Raw genomic sequence first — 16,876 nt, forward strand, 5'->3', positions numbered from 1 at the left:
CTAGTGTCCCCCTTCTCTGCTGCCTTGCTAGTGTCCTTTCTTTTTTTTTTCTTGACTGTGTAATTGCCATTCCGACCAGCGTGAGATGATATCTGATTGTGCTTTTAATTTGTATTTCTCTGACAATTAGGTTGAGTGTGTTTTCTTATTTCTTGGTTGCTTATACGTCATCTTTAGAGAAGTGTGTGTTTATATCCATTGCCTATTTATTAGCTATTTGGGGGGACAGGTGTCAGAAAGTCTGGGAAGATCCACAGTGGAAAAACTTTATCTGTATTTCATGGAGACTGATGGCCAGCTCCCTTCTGCCCAGGACTTCTGGAGGAGGCCAGCCCTACCATTTGCTTAAATACCTCCTATCTCCAGGCCTTCAGTAAATATTTCAGTGATTCATTAAATATTTAAACCTTAAGAAATTAGAGTACCCCGGTGGAACTTGAATTTAACTAGAATCTAAGTTTGAGAGTAGATGGTCAGTAGAACAAGTGAGGTAGATGGGTGACATACTATGGTTTTTAAGGGTTTTTGGGTTTTTTTGGTTGTTGTTTTCCTTAAACAGAGTTAACAATAATTAATTTGAATAAAAAAGGAAAACATTAAACGGTTGGTATGTGTAACGTGAACGCAGTTCTATGACTTCTTCAGCCATAGTCTCAATTTGACATGCTAGACTATGAATCCTAAAGACTGGTATGCGGTTACTGCATTGGAGTTACTGTTCTCATTCCAACAACTGTAGAACATTTTGAATAGTGTTTTAAAATTTTATTTTAATGAAAGCTAAGAAAAAAACCCTTACTTACACACTAAAGAAAATAAACATAAAATGGTCTCTCGCCTGCCTGGCAAAAGTCCCATGGCCTGATCCTGGCCAGCAGGAGCAGCTTGTGTTGAGGAGCAGGGGCCAGATGCAGCTGAGCTGCCAGCCTCCTAGATGTGGTTCCCTGGTGTCCCCGGTCTGGGTGAAGGATGGTATAGAGCCGGTGTTCTGGCCAACATCCCGGTGGGGTACCAGCTACTGCAGGATGTTGCCGGCCTACTGGGATTTGGGCTCCAACTGGCAGGACAGCTTGTAGCTACAGGACAGTGAGGCAGCTGTGAGGCCACCATGAGCCACACATCAGGTCCCCTCTCAGTGCATGCCCAGCTGAAATCCTGGGTCCCCAGCGGTCCCCATGCAAGAGGGTTGATGCTGGCCGTGGAGTCATGGCCATAGGCTCTCTGTAGATGGCCACAGGAGAGCCTCCTCTGGGCCAGGTGGGGTGGCTGACACCTGTAATGTCAGTATTTTGGGAGACTGAGGTGGGTGGATTGCTTGAGGCCAGGAGTTTGAGACCAGCCTGGACAATATCATGAAACCCCATCTGTACCAGAACAACAACAGCTGAGCAACAGGACATGGTGTCTGTACAGGCTGTACCGTGTCCTGGGAAATAGTGTACAGCAGTAGTCCCAGCTGCTTAAGAGGCTGAGGAAGGGCTTGAGCCCGGGAGGCAGACGTCGCAGTGAGCAGAGATGGTCACACTGCAGTGCAGCCTGGGTGACAGAGCCAGACCATGTTGGGGGAAAAAAAAAAAAAAATGGAGAGCCTTCTCCCACCCTCTGCCCATCCCCTAGGCCCTCACCTCTCCTTGTCACTGAGCTGCTCCATTCTTGGAAAGTAGGTGACAAATTTCTCAAGAGGCCGAAGCCTGTAATTCATGGCAGCCACTTGGAGCAGCTGCATTTCCTGCAGAACTCGGACCTCCTAGAGACAGAAGGCAGGATGTTGACAGGGCCTGGGTGGAAGATGCTGAGGGGGACTTTCGCAGGCAGGGAGAAGGAGCTGATCCCTGGGGCAGTTTTCTGAAGGGGCCCCATGCAGCCACCAGCCTATTCTCAGAGTTGGATGTAAACATCCCCTCCTGTAGGAATTGGTCTTTGATCCAGTGCCTTTCCCACTTTCTCCATGGGGATTGGTCTCTTCCTCCTGTGTTTGTCAGCCCCTCGTAAACCTAAGATGTACGAGATGGAGCCAGGGAGTGTCCTGTCCAGGGTGGACTGTGAGGTCCACCTCCGCACCCTCATCCAGTGTGAGTCCCCCCTTTCTCCTCTTGTTGCTGTTGCCCTGGAAGGCAGGCAGAGTCCATCAGAAAGGTCCCTGGCCCACAATCAGCCCCACCCCGCCCCCTCCCATGCTGCACTACTGCCAGGGCCACCAGGGTCAAGGGATATGCACATGACAGGACTTGGATCTGCCACAGACTCCATGCTCTAGAGCAGGGGGCATGGGAGCTGAGGCTCAGGGACACTCTGCCCCAACCCTGTCTGATGACAGGGAAACTGAGGTCTCTTATAGAAAGAAAGCCCACAGTGACCCTGGAACTGTCTGCCCTTGGAGAGGCTCAATTTCACTCTCCTATTACGGGACTACCCTGGGGAGTCGCTGAGTCCAGCTCAGCCCACATCTCAGCAGCTTTGCAGTCAGGCAGCTCTGCAGCTTCACCACTCAGGAATAGGGACTGGTGGCTGCCATGGAGCCTCCATCACTAAGAAGTGATGAGATGGGCCTGACACCCCCACCCACAGGAGTGGCTGTGAGACTCTCAGGAGAGGAGGTTTGCCAAGGGCTGAGGTCTAAGGGCTCAGTCCAGGCCCCTCTCCTCCCAAGCCTCAGGATCCTGGTTCCCAGCCAACCTGCCCCAGGCTCACTCACATTCAGATCATCTGGGATGGCCGTATCCAACCTGTGTAATACAGTCAGAAAATCCCCGAGGAAGGCAACCACACTCTGTGCCAAGGAGGGTTGGGGAAGTGGTAATGAGTATTGGCCCTCAGATGCCTGCCCAAGGTCCTATCCCATGAAATCTCATCAGCCCCTGTCTCCCAGAACCCCCCTCCCTAGGTCTCCTAGATGGAACAGCCAAAGACCCTCAGCTGCCTTTCCCATTTCTCTGCCTCCTCCATCCCAGCTGACATGCAAGTCTAGCAAGCACCGCTAGTTACCTCTATAGTGAGATTTTAACAAGTCACAAGGGCCTATGGTCCCAGCCTTACCCTTCCCCACATCCACTCTGAGTCCAGCTTTCCCAGACCCTTGCTTTGGTCTCTCAAATGGAGGGTTTCCAGGCCCAGTGACCACAAGAGGACAGAGCTGGGTAGGAAGCCCCCACTGTTATGATATGGAGGCCTCCAGCTGGTAGGGAAAGGAACTCTGTCCTCTGATCTCTTACAATCCCTGTATGCCACAGGCTCACTCACCTTCTTCTGCCTCCGCAGCCTCTTCTGGGCTCTCTGGTGGTTCCTCTCCTGGGTGGCCACCTTAAAGATCCCTGCCTGCCAGGTTTCAGGGACAGGGACAGTGAGGCTCTCCTCCCTTCCCCCACTTACTCTCCAGCCACCCTACACTGGGATGCCCAGGAACTGGCGTGAGTCAGCCGACACAGTGCTCATACCACTGGCCCAGCCTCACACTCCCTGTGTATGTCACCCAATCATGCAGCCGGGCCTCCCTGAGACTTTTTCATCTTCTGTAAAGAGCGATGAAACCCACAGCTACCTCACAGGGCCTCCTGTGTACTGTTTCCTGTAGCTGTTGTCATTGTTCTCACCCTCATTCCTCTGAGGAAGAACCAGGCACGAGTGCCCTCAAATTGCTTTCTTTTCTGGAACCTCATTTCCATACAGTGAGGGCTGCACTACAGGCTCAGCATCCCTTCATTTTCCAGAAGAGCAAACAGGCCCAGAGTGGGTAGTGACTCCCCAGGGCCCCAAAACAGAGGGCGCCTTGTCCCATCCTGGAGGCTGTGTCTCGGCTGCCTTCACCCCATATGCCAGCACTGCCACCCATCAGAGTCATGTTCTCTGGAGTCTCTGAGTGTCTAGGTCTCCAACCAGGCACAGTCGTGATGGGAAAGGGACAGGGCATTTTAGGAGACCTGGTTAAGTGGCACCTGCCTGTCTGAGCCCCACTGGAATCTGTGACACACAAACTGGGTTTGAGCCATGCTAAAGGTTTTGCCTTGCCAGTGATCCTCCAGGGGAGTTCCGTGCACAGAACTCTCTCTTCCTCTACTCAGGAAGTGGCCCTCTGAGGCACCGTCTCTGACATGGCGGGGTTTTCCAGAATCCTGGGTGGGGTGACACGTTGCCTTCTCATTTGCATGGAAGATTCTGAGATCTGGTCAGGGAGGATCCCCTAGGAACATATGAATCCCCCAGATACTTGTCATGAGCATGTGTCAGTGCTAACTGGTGAGAATCCTGTGACATGACCATTTAACTAATGGTAACGTGCATAGTTTGGGAACAATTTTCTCTCATCCTGTATGTCATCTGTCTACTCTGTTGGTAATTTCTTGTGTTGTGTGGTGGCTCTTCAGTGTATTAGGTCCCACATGTCGATTATTGCTTTTGTTGCAGTGTCATGTGGGGTCTTAGGCATATAAATCCTTTGTCAAAGCTGATGTCAACAAGGGTATTTCCTAGGGTCTCTTGTAGGACTTTTGTACTTTGAGGTCTTGCATTTACGTCTTTCATTCATCTGAGTGAACTTTGGTACATGGTGAGAAGTAGAGGCCTAGTGTTACTTACTCTTCCGCATATGGCTCGCCATTTATTCCAAGAATGTTGAAAGGGGAGTTCTTTCCCCGTTACTTATTGTGTATTTCATCCAAAATCAAGTGGTATGAGGTGTATGGGTTTACTGCAGGTCCTCTGTTCTTTTCCACTCATCCATGCGGAAGCAGGTTCCTAGAGCTTGAGTGAAATTTCGAATCGGGGTGTGATGCATCCAGTATTGTTTGGATTTCTCAGAATTGCTTTGGAAATACAGGGCATTTCCTGGTCTCACATGAACTTCAGCATTGTTTCTTTCCATGTCCTTAACAACAATTTGCTCTATAGTAAAGGTATACAATTAAAGAGTAGAGTGGGACATTTTGATCCCATGCATCTATACCTTGTGTAATGATGAAAGCAAGGCATTGACTGTTTCTGTTACCTTGTGTAGTTATTATTTATTAGTTCTCTGTGCTTGCAATATTCAGAATCCTTCTCTTCAGCCCTTTTTGGAAAATATGGTAGGATACTATTAAGTCTAGACACCCTGCTGTGGAGTAGAATAGCTGAATTTATTCATCTGAGTGTAACATTGTATCCATTTCCCAGTTTCTGCCCTGAGCCGCCAACCCACAGCCTCTCTTCACCACTGTGGAACTTTCTTGTCTAGGAGATAAAGTCGTTTAGAGAGAAAGTTGATCTCATTCTCACATTCATGAAATCATGCCGTGTTTGTCCTTCTCTGCCTGACTCATTTCGCTGATCATGTCCTCCAGGTCTCTGCACGTTGCTGCAGGTGACATGGTTTCATGAATTTCTATGGCTGAAGAGGATTCCACTGTGTACTGCAGTTTCTTTATCCCTTTATCTGTACATGAACAGGTAGGTGGATCGGATACCTTCGCTATTGTGAATAGTGCTTGATTCGCCATAGGAAGGCCAATATCTCTTCAACATAACAGATTCCATGTGCTTTCTGTGTATAACCGGCGGTGGGATTGCTAGGTGAATGGGTAGTTGTAATGTAAAATGTTTAAGGCACCTTCAGCTGCTTTGCTTCGTGTGTATAATAATGTACATTCCCAGCAAAAGTGTATAAAAGTGTCTTTTTCTGCCTTTTTTTTTTTTTTTTGAGACGGAGTTTCGCTCTATCGCCCAGGCTGGAGTGCAGTGGCTGGATCTCAGCTCACTGCAAGCTCCGCCTCCCAGGTTTACGCCATTCTCCTGCCTCAGCCTCCCGAGTAGCTGGGACTACAGATGCCCGCCACCTCGTCTGGCTAGTTTTTTGTATTTTTTAGTAGAGACGGGGTTTCACCATGTTACCCAGGATGGTCTCGATCTCCTGACCTCGTGATCCGCCCATCTCAGCCTTTTTCTGCATTTATACATTGGCCACTGCCTGTGAACGTATGGGTGGGTTGTTTGTTTGTTTGTTTGTTTTTGGTAAGTTTCATTCTAATTAAAGTGATAGGTTATCTGAGTGTGGTTTTCACTTAGACATTTGTGTGAGGATTAGTGAAGTTGAGCAGCTTCTCTTTGACCTGTCAATTTCGTGTTTTCTTTTTAGATGTGCCTGTTCAGGTTCTTTGCCCAGTTTTAGCTAGGGTGTTTGGTTTTGTTCATTTTCCCAGTTAGAGTAGTGTTAGTTTCTCATGCATGTTAGCTAACAACCCTTTCACAGATAGGATTCTGCTGAACTTTCTTTCAGTCGGTAGGATGCCTTCTTTAATGGTTCATTCTTTCTCTTCCCCATGCGGAAGGTCTGAAATGATGTATAGTCCCATGTGTTTGTATTCACATTTGTTAGCAGTGATTTTTGTGTCCCATCCAAAAAGAACAAAAAATAAGAAAAAGTATCACCAAATCAGTTGCATGGTCTAAGGGTTTCTTGCCATAGATAATTTTTGCTTTTGTTTTCTTTCTTTTTTGCAAACTGCATGCAGAGATACAAGTTTTGCTGAGATACAGACTCCTACTTTTCTTTAGGAGCTTTGTGGCTCCAGAATTGGGTTTAGGTGTTTATTTCGTGTTGATTTAGAGGTATGATATTGCAGACCCTGAAATGTTGATTTCTTTGGCTTGTTTTTGTCTGATGTAGCACAATGGGGTTTGTGTTCAAATTAAGCTGTGGGAAATCCTTTAGACACTGGGTTCAAACAATTCTCTCCTTTCTTAATGTTCACTTAGGGGAGAGGTGTCTGAAAGTCTGGGATGATCGATAGTGGAAAAAGTTTCCCTCCTGGAGACTGATGGCCAGTTCCCTTTTGTCTAGGACTTCTGGAGAAGGCCAGCCCTACCACTTGCTTAAATACCTCCTATCTCCAGCCCTTCAGTAAATATTTCAGTGATTCATTAAATATTTAAACCTTAAGAAAGTAGAGTACCCCAGTGGAACTTGAATTTCACTGGAATTTAAGTTTGAGAGTAGTTGGTCAGTAGAACAAGTGTGGTAGACTGGGTAACATGCTATGATTTTTAAGGGCTTTTTTGTTTTGTTTTGTTTGTTTTCCTTAAATAGAGTTAACAATAATTAATTTGAACAAAGAAGGAAAAGGTTCAGTGATTACCATGCGTAACGTGAACACTGTTCTATGACTTGTTCAGCCATAGCCTCAATTCGACATACTGGACTATGAATTCTAAAGACTGGTATACGGTTACTGCACTGCAGTTACTTTTCTCAGTCCAACAACTATAGAACATTTTGAATAGTGTTTTAAAATTTTATTTTAATTAAAGTTAAACAAAAAACCCTTACTTATACACTAAAGAAAATAAACATAAAATGGTCTCCCGCCTGACTCGCAAAAGTCCCATGGCCTGATCCTGGCCAGCAGGAGCAGCTGGTGTTGAGTAGCAGGGGCCAGATGCAGCTGAGCTGCCAGCCTCCTAGATGTGGTTCCCTGATGTCCCCGGTCTGGGTGAAGGATGGTGCAGAGCCGGTGTTCTGGCCAGCACCCCGGTGGGGTCCCAGCCACTGCAGGATGTTGCCGGCCTACTGGGATTTGGGCTCCAGCTGGCAGGACAGCTTGTAGCTACAGGACAGTGAGGCAGCTGTGAGGCCACCATGAGCCACACATCAGGTCCCCTGTCAGTGCCTGCCCAGCTGAAATCCTGGGAGTCTTGGCCATAGGCTCTCTGCAGATGGCCACAGGAGAGCCTCCTCTAGGCCAGGTGGGGTGGCTGACACCTATAATGTCAGTACTTTGGTTGCCTGAGGTGGGTGGATTGCTTGAGGCCAGGAGTTTGAGACCAGCCTGGACAACATTGTGAAACCCCATCTGTACCAGAACAACAGCAGAACAACAGGACATGGTGTCTGTACAGGCTGTACCACGTCCTGGGACATGGTGTACCGCAGTAGTCCCAGCTGCTTAAGAGGCTGAGGAAGGGCTTGAGCCCAGGAGGCAGATGGTGCAATGAGCAGAGATGGTCACACTGCAGTGCAGCCTGGGCAAGAGAGCCAGACCATATTGGGGAAAAAAAAAAAATGGAGAGCCTTCTCCCACCCTCTGCCCATCCTCTAGACCCTCACCTCTCCTTGTCACTGAGCTGCTCCATTTTTGAGAAATAGGTGACAAATTTCTCAAGAGGCCGAAGCGTGTAATTCATGGCAGCCACTTGGAGCAGCTGCATTTCCTGCAGAACTCGGACCTCCTAGAGACAGAGGAGAGGTTGCTGACAGGGCCTGGGTGGAAGATGCTGAGGGGACCTTTGGTAAGCAGGGAGAAGGAGCAGATCCCTGGGACAGTTTTCTGAAGGGGCCCCATGCAGCCCCCAGCCTGTTCTCAGAGTTGGATGTAAAAAGCCCCTCCTGCAGGAACTGGTCTTTCATTCCATTCCATTTCCCACTCTCTCCACTGGGCTAGGTCTCCTCCTCCTGTGTGTGTCAAACCCTCCCAGTAAACCTAAGATGTAGAGGATGGAGCCAGGGAGTGTCCTGTCCAGGGTGGACTGTGATGTCCACATCCCCACCCTCATGCAACGTGAGTGCCCCAGCTGCTCACCTTCCTCCTCTTGTTGCTGTTGCCCTGGAAGGCAGACAGAGTCCATCAGAAAGGTCCCTGGCCCTCAACCAGCCCCACCCCACCCCTTCCCATCCTGCACTACTGCCAGGGCCACCAGGGTCAGGGAATGTGCACATGACAGGACCTGGACCTGCCTCAGGCTCCAGGTTCTAGAACAGGGGGCATGGGAGCTGAGGCTCAGGGACCTTCTGCCCCAGCCCTCCCTGATGACAGACAGGGAAACTGAGGTCTCTCATAGAAAGAAAGCACTCAGTGACCCTGCAACTACCTGCCTTTGGAGAGGCTCAGTTTCACTCTCCTATTACGGGACTACCCTAGAGAAAGGTTGAGTCCAGTTCAGCCCACCCCTCAGCAGCATTGCAGTCAGGCAGCTCTGCAGCTTCACCACTCAGGAATAGGGACTGGTGACTGCCATGGAGCCTCCATCACGCAGAGATGATGAGATGGGCTTGATACCCCCACCCACAGGAGCATCTGTGAGGCTCTCAGGAGAGGAGGTTTGCCAAGGGCTGAGATCTAAGGGCTCGGTCCAGGACCCTCTCCTCCCAAGCCTCAGGATCCTGGTTCCCAACCAACCTGCCCCAGGCTCACTCACATCCAGATCATCCGGGATGGCCGAATCCAACCTGTGTAACTCAGTCAGAAAATCCCCCAGGAAGGGGACCGCTCCCTGTGCCAAGAAGGGTGGGAAGTGGGAGGGGTAGTTGTGATGAGTATTGGCCGTCAGGTGCCTGTCCAAAGTCCTGTCCCATGAAATCTCATCAGCCCCTGTCTCCCAGAACCCCGCTCCCCAGGTCTCCCAGTCGGAGCAGCCAAAGACCCTCAGCTGCCTTTCCCAATTCTCTGCCTCCTCTATCCCAGCTGACCTCCAAGTCTAGCAAGCATTCCTAGTTATTAGAATTGTTAAAATCCCACTCTGTGGTGGGATTTTAACAATTCACAGGGGCATGTGGTTCTAGCCTTACCCTTCCCCACATCCACTCTGAGTCCAGCTTTCCCAGACCCTTGCTCTGGTCTCTCAAATGGAGGTTTTCCCAGCCCAGTGTCCACAGTAGGACAGGGCTGGGAGGAAGCCCCCACTGTGTTGATATGGAGGCCTCCAGCTGGCGGGGAAGGGAGCCCTGTCCTCTGATCGCCTGCGGCCCCTCCATGAAAAAGGCTCGCTCACCTTCTTCTGCTTCCGCAGCCTCATCTGCGCTCTCTGTGGGTTCCTCTCCTGGGTGGCCACCTTAAAGCTCCCCGCCTGCGAGGTGTCAGTGATGGAGACAGTGAGGCTCTCCTCCCTTCCCCCAGTTACACCCCAACCACCCCGCACTTGGATCCCCAGGGACTGGCGTGTGTCATCTGGCACAGTGCTCATTCCACTGGCCCAGCTCCACACTCCTGTGTGTGTCACCCAGTCATACAGCCGGGCCTCCCTGAGACTTTTTCCTCTTCTGTAAAGAGCGATGAAAACCACAGCTACCTCACAGGGCTTCCTGAGTACTGTTTCCTGTAGCTGTTGCCATTGTTTTCATCCTCATCCCTCTGAGGAAGAACCAGACATGAGCGCCCTCAAATTGCTTTCTTTTCTTTAACCTCATTTTCATCATGTGAGGGCTGCACTACAGGCTCAGCATCCCTTCATTTTCCAGAAGAACAAACAGAGGCCCAGAGTGGAGAGTGACTCCCCAGGACCCCAAAAGACAGGGCACCTCCTGCCTGTCCTGAAGGCTGTGTCTCGGCTGCCTTCACCCCATATCCTAGCACCACCACCCATCAGGGTCGTGTTCGCTGGAGTCTCTGAGTGTCTAGGTCTCCAACGAGGCACATTCATGATGGGAAAGGGACAGGGCATTTTAGGAGACCTGGTTAAGTGGCACCTGCCTATTCGAGCCCCACTGGAGTCTGTGACACACAAACTTGATTTGAGCCATGCCAAAGATTTTGCGTTGCCATTGATTCCTCAGGGGAGTTTCATGCACAGAACACTCTCTTCCTCTACTCAAGATGTGGCCTCCTGTGGCTCCATCTCTGACTGACATGGCAGAGTTTTCCAGAATCCTGGGTGGGGTAACATATTGCCTTCTCATTTGCATGGCAGATTCTGAGATCTGGTCAGGGAGGATCCCCTAGGAATGCCTGAATCCCTGAGATACTTGTCATGAGCATGTGTCACTGCTAACTGGTGAGAATCCTGTGACCTTTTTCGGGTGTCTGCAAAGGGCAGAGCGGACAGTCACCGCAAACATGTATGTCTGTCCCGAGCATGCCCATTGGTACCCATAGCTGGGCGGTCCACTGGACTCCCGGGCACATGATTTTCCTCTGTTTTCGTTCCCCCTCTCCCACAGTGTGGGCAGAGGTCCCCTGCCCATGGAGGTGCACTGCAGACAGAAGCAGCAGCAGAGGCCTGGCTTCCTGAGGAATTGCCGGCCAGTTTGAGGAGGGAAGAAAGTCCCACCTACCATAACCATCCCTCAGCCTGGAGGAAGCTCCATGCCAGCAGCATGGACCAGCGTGGGAGCCAGAGCCCTGCTAATGCTGCAGCTCATCACCCCCACTCAGCAGCCCAGCAGCCATTGCCACATCCCATTTCCAGGGCCTCCTGCTCCTGTTCCCCTACGTGCCCATGGACCCTCATACCTCTCTCCCTGTTGGCCCAAGGTAGGCATGGAGGGAAATTTTCAGGTCCACTTTTAGTAGGTAAGTCAAAACAAAGGAAAATAACCACTTCACACCAGGTCCAATGCCCTTCCAAACTCGCTCTTTTCTCTGACCCTTAAACACTTGTCCCGCATCTCCCAGACTCCACTGTACCTTGATCAGCAGGTCCCTCTTCAATGTAGTGTCTTTTTTGTAGAGTTCTTTTAGATATTTTGTGCTTTTGCTATGGACAGAGGAAAGAAAAAGAGTAAATTTGGAAATAAGCTGGGAGATTTGTGAGTTCCAATCTAATCCCTTTTATTTGAAAGCCCAGAGAATCCCAACTTCCTGAGTGAGAGTTTCCAGTGGGGTCCTCTGATGAAAAGGACTCCAGAGGACCAGGGTGGGACCTGTCATGCTCCTCCACTGGCCCGTCTCCACTTCCTATGAGCCCCTGAATGTTCACAGTTAGCTTCCAGCTGGACACAGTTCCACTGCTGGGTGCAAACACCTGAAAGCCTCCAGTTGGCTCCAGTCTGTTCCTGATGATTAAAAAACCTTAGTCCTGAGTTGGAAATCCTTGCTTAGTAGTCCAAGGCAGCGTAGTGACCACACCCACCAGCCCATCCCTGCCTCCAGTGTCCCTGGTCTCCAAGAACCCTTCAGAGTCGTTGAGGGCACATGGGGAGACCTACGAATCCCTAGGTCAACCCTGGCATTCCCATGGAGAGAGTCCTCCTCACCTGGACACTGCTGCCCATGTCTTGTGTAGCCGATGTATTGGGTTGCTGCACAGAGCAGAGACGATGGCGTGCACCGAGGAGAAGTTGTTGAGGCTTAGGCACTCCTGGAGAGGGAAGAGTGAGCTGTGAGGTCCAGAGTTGGAGCCCGGCCTACTTCAGCCTCAGCCCCCTCTGCTGAGATCTCCCCTCCTGGACAAAGCAGAGGTCTAGGGAGCCTCAGGAGGGCACACCTGGAGTCGAGTGCATATCACTCATCTAGGATTTTAGTTCAACCCAAGGAAGAGCCCAGGTCGGAAGTGAGCAGCCCTCACTGGGCCATGGGAGTCAAGGTCAGTGAAGCTCTGGCAAGAAGGACCTAGGGAGTGTAAAGGGCTTAGGCCAGAGATACAGATGCCAATCCTGAAAACCGATGGAGGAGAAGAGGCAGTTCCCCATTTTTAGAGAGGGAATCCTCAGGCCCAACCATGGCTTACCCTGGCCACCTTGATCCAGTGCTCCACCACCCTGGCCCTGTCCTGGGCCCTCATGCTGTGGTCCCCGAGGCAGGAGGTGGTGACACAGTTGGCGAGCCTGTTGAAATGTGCGATGGTGGCACGAACTGTGGGTGCCACGTGCTCATTCCCCTTCTTAGTTCGTCGGCCCCAGATGGAGCCCAAACATTCGTAGAGCTCTACCTTCTTGAACAGCTCCTTTGGGGGAGGAGGAGAGTGTCATGGACAGGGCACACCCCAGCTCAGAGTCATCCACAGTACCAGGCAGGGACTGAGCTCACAGTCATCCATGGTCTCTGGCAGGAACTGAGCTGGAGCTCAGAAAGCTTTAAAATGGGCTCCAGATGTGTGGGAGTCCCTGGGTTTGATATTTTGCCCACCGAGGCCCCTGAATGCATCATGGCCCAAAACTCCATGAGAGTGGGAAGAGAGAGTGACATTTTCTCCTAGGCCATCTGCCCTCCAAGGAGTAGAAGGTGGCTCAGGCCTGCCCATCCTGAGACCTTGTCTTCCTCCCATCCCAATCAGCCCTCTACTTCTTCTCCACACCGGTGCACTTTCCTTGTGGCAGATGCAACTATGGGCTCTGTTTGAGTGTCTGCCATAGAATCTAGTATGCATCAGGCACCTAATAAGCGCTGAGGGTCGTGAGGCTCCTGAGCAGCTGGGTGAGTGACCCATGGCCCTGCCTGCCCCTCAGTGATCACCTGCCCTGCCCTGCTTTCTGTCCATCCCCTGTCTTTCAGTCTGCACAGTCCCTCTGTGGAGCTGGCACGGGCGATGTCCCATCTCTGTTGTCCACATGCAGACAGGGAAGGCTTGTGGATGAGGAAACTCATCCAAATCCCATGATTGGTAAGAAGTAGAGGTGCAATTGGACCCGGGGTATTGGCCGCTCCTCAGAGGGAGGCTCGTCTGAGACAGCTGATGCCAGAGGCACAGCCTGCAAAGCCCAGCTGCTCACCGCATCCATCAGGGTCAGCTGTTCTGCCAGCAGCCTGGGAGGGAAGGTCATTACGTCAGACAGCTCGTCGGGGGGTTGGTTCTTTACACTCCCGGGACAGGGACAGGGGGCCTCTGGGGCTGACTGCGGCTCCAGCGGTGTTCCTGAAAGGGGCCCTTGCCCTGGTGCTGGTGCTGGTGCTGGTGCTGAATGTAGATATCCTGGTGCACCCAGGGCTGCACCTGACGCTGGCTCCAGAGCAGCCCCCAGGTCCGCCAGCAGTGGCGGTGCTGGCTCCAGGGCCAGCATGGTTAACGCGTGTTGCCCAGGAGATGGCGCAGGATCTGGAAGAGGAGAAAAGGTCACCATAGCAGTCACTTTTTATTGGGTTTTCCAAGTACAGAAATGACCGGATGGAATTTAAGGGAATTGTAGCCCCTAAACACCACCCCTGGAAAGTCTTCCAGACTGCAAGCCACCTCACCATCTGGCTTGGCCTCGTTGGGCTTCGGAGGCAGTAACTGGCCTAGGACAAGTTCCTGATGGTCTTCCACACCCAGTCCAGGCCAGGCGAAGTTCCTGAAGGCCAACTTTATCCGGAAAGATGACCGTTGCGGGGGCTGATAGCAAACTGAAGTGTTTTCAAGGGGCCAGGTGAACAAAATGGAGGTGGTGGTGCTGGTGATGGAGTGGACAGCTGAGTCAGAGGCGTGGCCTTCTCCCACACAACCCTCCAGGGCACACTTGCGTGGTTCTGGGTCCCTGGCCTCTTCCTGCCTGTGTAGAGGACAGCCCCACCCTACCCCAGGTCATCAGTGCTGTCCTGGAAGGGGCAGACCTGGCCATGCAGCAGGACTGTACAGACCATTGCGCGCCCCGGCATTCCACTGACATTCTCTTCCCAAAGGCCCTGGAGCACAGCACTGTGCACCTGGACACTCAAGACTGCAGCTCCAGGCTGATTTATGAGCAGGTTGCTCATGAAAGCTCCAGCTCTGGGTCCCCTGGTCCTGGGGTTAGGAGGGTAGACGCAGATGTTGGGTGGAGGAGGACAGGGAGAGCTGCATAGCCATGGTGCTGGGAAATGGGTCTCTTTGTGGTCAGCTGTGACCCCAACCTCCCCTCTCCTTTGTAGGGGAACTAAGTCTGTATTTACAGAACTCACTATTTGCCTCTTGCAGGGGAAATCCCTAGACGTCAGCTGACTTGTGTGAATTACAAGTATGAGCCCCAGTGCTCCTTTAGTCTCTCCCCTGCCAGGTTACACATCTTTTCCCCCATGTTTTGTGGGTGAAAAGACCCTTCAGAACCCTAAATCCACCCAGTTTATACTTGCTGCTGGGCTCCGTCATTCTCGTCAGAATCTGGGAGGATGCCACCATATGTAGAGGAGGCCATGAGGGTTTCACCTCTAACATTCTGTAGATATGACCTGTTTATTCTGTCTCCTATGAGCGCCTGACTGTGGGTAGAGTTGAGACCCAGGGATTATTTTGTTTATGAAGTTATGCCAAGCCACAAGAACGATGCACAAATGAGGTGTTCTGTATGTATGTGTTGAATGAGTGAACTTCAACCGTTGGAGAACCCCAGTGAGCCTCTCCAGATGTCTGTGGGCCTGTGGCTCCCTTTTCAGCACCAAGGGACCCCTCTTCTGTCTGTGTCAAGAAGAAAGACCAGCCAGAAGAAATCTCAGACATCCTTTACCAATGCCATTGCAGACTTGCTTTCTGTGTGTTTTTCCAAACTGCAAAGGATATGGGCCATTGAGACAGAATGCTGAGAGCTGCTTCAGTGAGGGGGAAGACAAAAATAATAAACATGAATCATAGCACCCACAGCAGATTTTCCAGAGTTTTAGGTTCTAGGGACCCCTTTGTTTGCCAAGTCGTAGATCGTTCAGTCCCCACAAGAACCCTGTGAGGTTCATCTTCTCACTACTCCCTGTTCCAGAGGAGCCATCTGAGGCTCCGAGAGCTGCATCTTCAAGACCCAGCCAGTAGGGGACAAAGGCACCTCTCTGCCTTGGAGGGGACGGACACTCACCTTCTAACCAGTAGTTCCAAAAAGTGTGGCACGGTGATAAAGTCCCAGGAGGGGCCCAGGCAGGTGGCATAGGAAGAGATGGGTTTAGTTAGCAAGGCTGGAACCAGGAAGTCCAACAGCTTCTCCCTTGTACCGGGCTGGAAAGTTGGCATCCTGCAGATCTCATTTCCATACTAGGGGGACAAGGAGGGACATGGGAGTCAGTGGTAACACCATGAGCCACCAGAGGATTAGGATCTGGAACTCACACCAAGAAGCACCAACCCTTCAGGGACTTGTGCATGTGGAGAACCTGGGTGCCCATGGTGAAAAGGGTTCTAGGCTTTCAAAGTAAATTGTATGTGAGGATGGAAAGTGATAAAATGATTCACGCCTTCAAGGCATCGTCACGGTGTTTGTCAGCTGTGGGGCAACGGCACCCTGTGTATCAACCGCCTGCATGAGGAGCATCATCCCTGCAAGTCCTCAAGGCCGGGGGAGGCCTCGTCTCCTCCTCATTTTAGCTACAGGGCACAGGACAAGACACTCTAGAAGAACCCTTTGACTTATAGGGATATGATTGTTTTTGTTCTTTAAGATGTACGTGAGTCTGGAGAAACAGCTACGTCCATCCCAGCCTTGGGCAAGGGGAAAATGCTGGAAGACTCCAGGGTGGGAAGAAATGCATACCAAGGCCCAGAATCTGCCAGGCAACTTGAGGAATAGAAAATGCAGGCAGGTATGGAACCCGTGAAAGGTTACGCAAATGTATGTTTGAAACTGGAAATGAAGCAAGGTGATTTTCTGTGCCACGCAGACAGTAGATTGGCAAAAAGTTAAAAGCATGTTAGTATTCAGGGGAGGCTGTGTTCAGAGAAGCAGCTACCTTCAGAGGCTGAGGCTGCTGGAGGCCTTTTGGAAAGTCAACTGGCTAGAGCTGTTGAAACTTGCTATCTGCACATCCTTTCACCCAGATTTCCCTTTCCCGGGTGTGTGTCTTCCACAGGGGATTTGTATATTTTATGGGTTAAATTATATCCCCTCCCCCAAATGTAAACGTTTCTATTCTCAGCCCCAGAGACTCAGAATGTGACTGTGTCTGGACACAGAGTTCTCCAAGAGGTAATTCAGGTGAAGTGAGTTCGTTAGGGTGGCCCCTAATTTAATATGCCTGGGGTTCTTACAAGGAGAGGTGGTGAGCGCACAGAGAAGTTGAAGAGAAGACCCTGTGCTGACCAAGATAGAAGTCCACCACCTCCAAGGCAAGGAGAGAGGCCCAGACAAACCACCCCAGACTGACAGCTTGACATTGGGCTTCCAGTCTCCAGAATTGTGAGGAACCAGATTTCTGTGGTTAAGCCCTTCAGTCAGCGTGCATGTTATGGCAGCCCTGAACTTCTCCAGCCTATTAGGACACACATAGGATTATGCTCCCTGTAGAAAGGCTGCCTAGAAAGGGAATTTTATCACGACAGGCTCCAC

General features: G+C 51.0%; 1 protein-coding gene across 1 annotated transcript in view; it reads right to left on the reverse strand.

The window, feature by feature from the left end:
• Nucleotides 1–1,036: 1,036 nt before the first annotated feature.
• LOC105552366 (ral-GDS-related protein-like) overlaps nt 1,037–16,876 on the reverse strand; it is a 17,172-nt gene continuing 1,332 nt past the window's right edge. The window contains 11 exon segments of the mRNA XM_011998003.1: nt 1,037–1,076; nt 1,626–1,747; nt 8,547–8,570; nt 9,163–9,237; nt 9,736–9,810; nt 11,367–11,436; nt 11,936–12,039; nt 12,409–12,624; nt 13,391–13,713; nt 13,854–14,047; nt 15,416–15,588. Coding sequence (XP_011853393.1) covers nt 1,037–1,076; nt 1,626–1,747; nt 8,547–8,570; nt 9,163–9,237; nt 9,736–9,810; nt 11,367–11,436; nt 11,936–12,039; nt 12,409–12,624; nt 13,391–13,713; nt 13,854–14,047; nt 15,416–15,588 — 1,416 coding nt within the window.

This window comes from Mandrillus leucophaeus, unplaced genomic scaffold (genome assembly GCF_000951045.1).
Source record: "Mandrillus leucophaeus isolate KB7577 unplaced genomic scaffold, Mleu.le_1.0 Scaffold551, whole genome shotgun sequence".
In the NCBI taxonomy this organism is placed as follows: Eukaryota; Metazoa; Chordata; class Mammalia; order Primates; family Cercopithecidae; genus Mandrillus; species Mandrillus leucophaeus.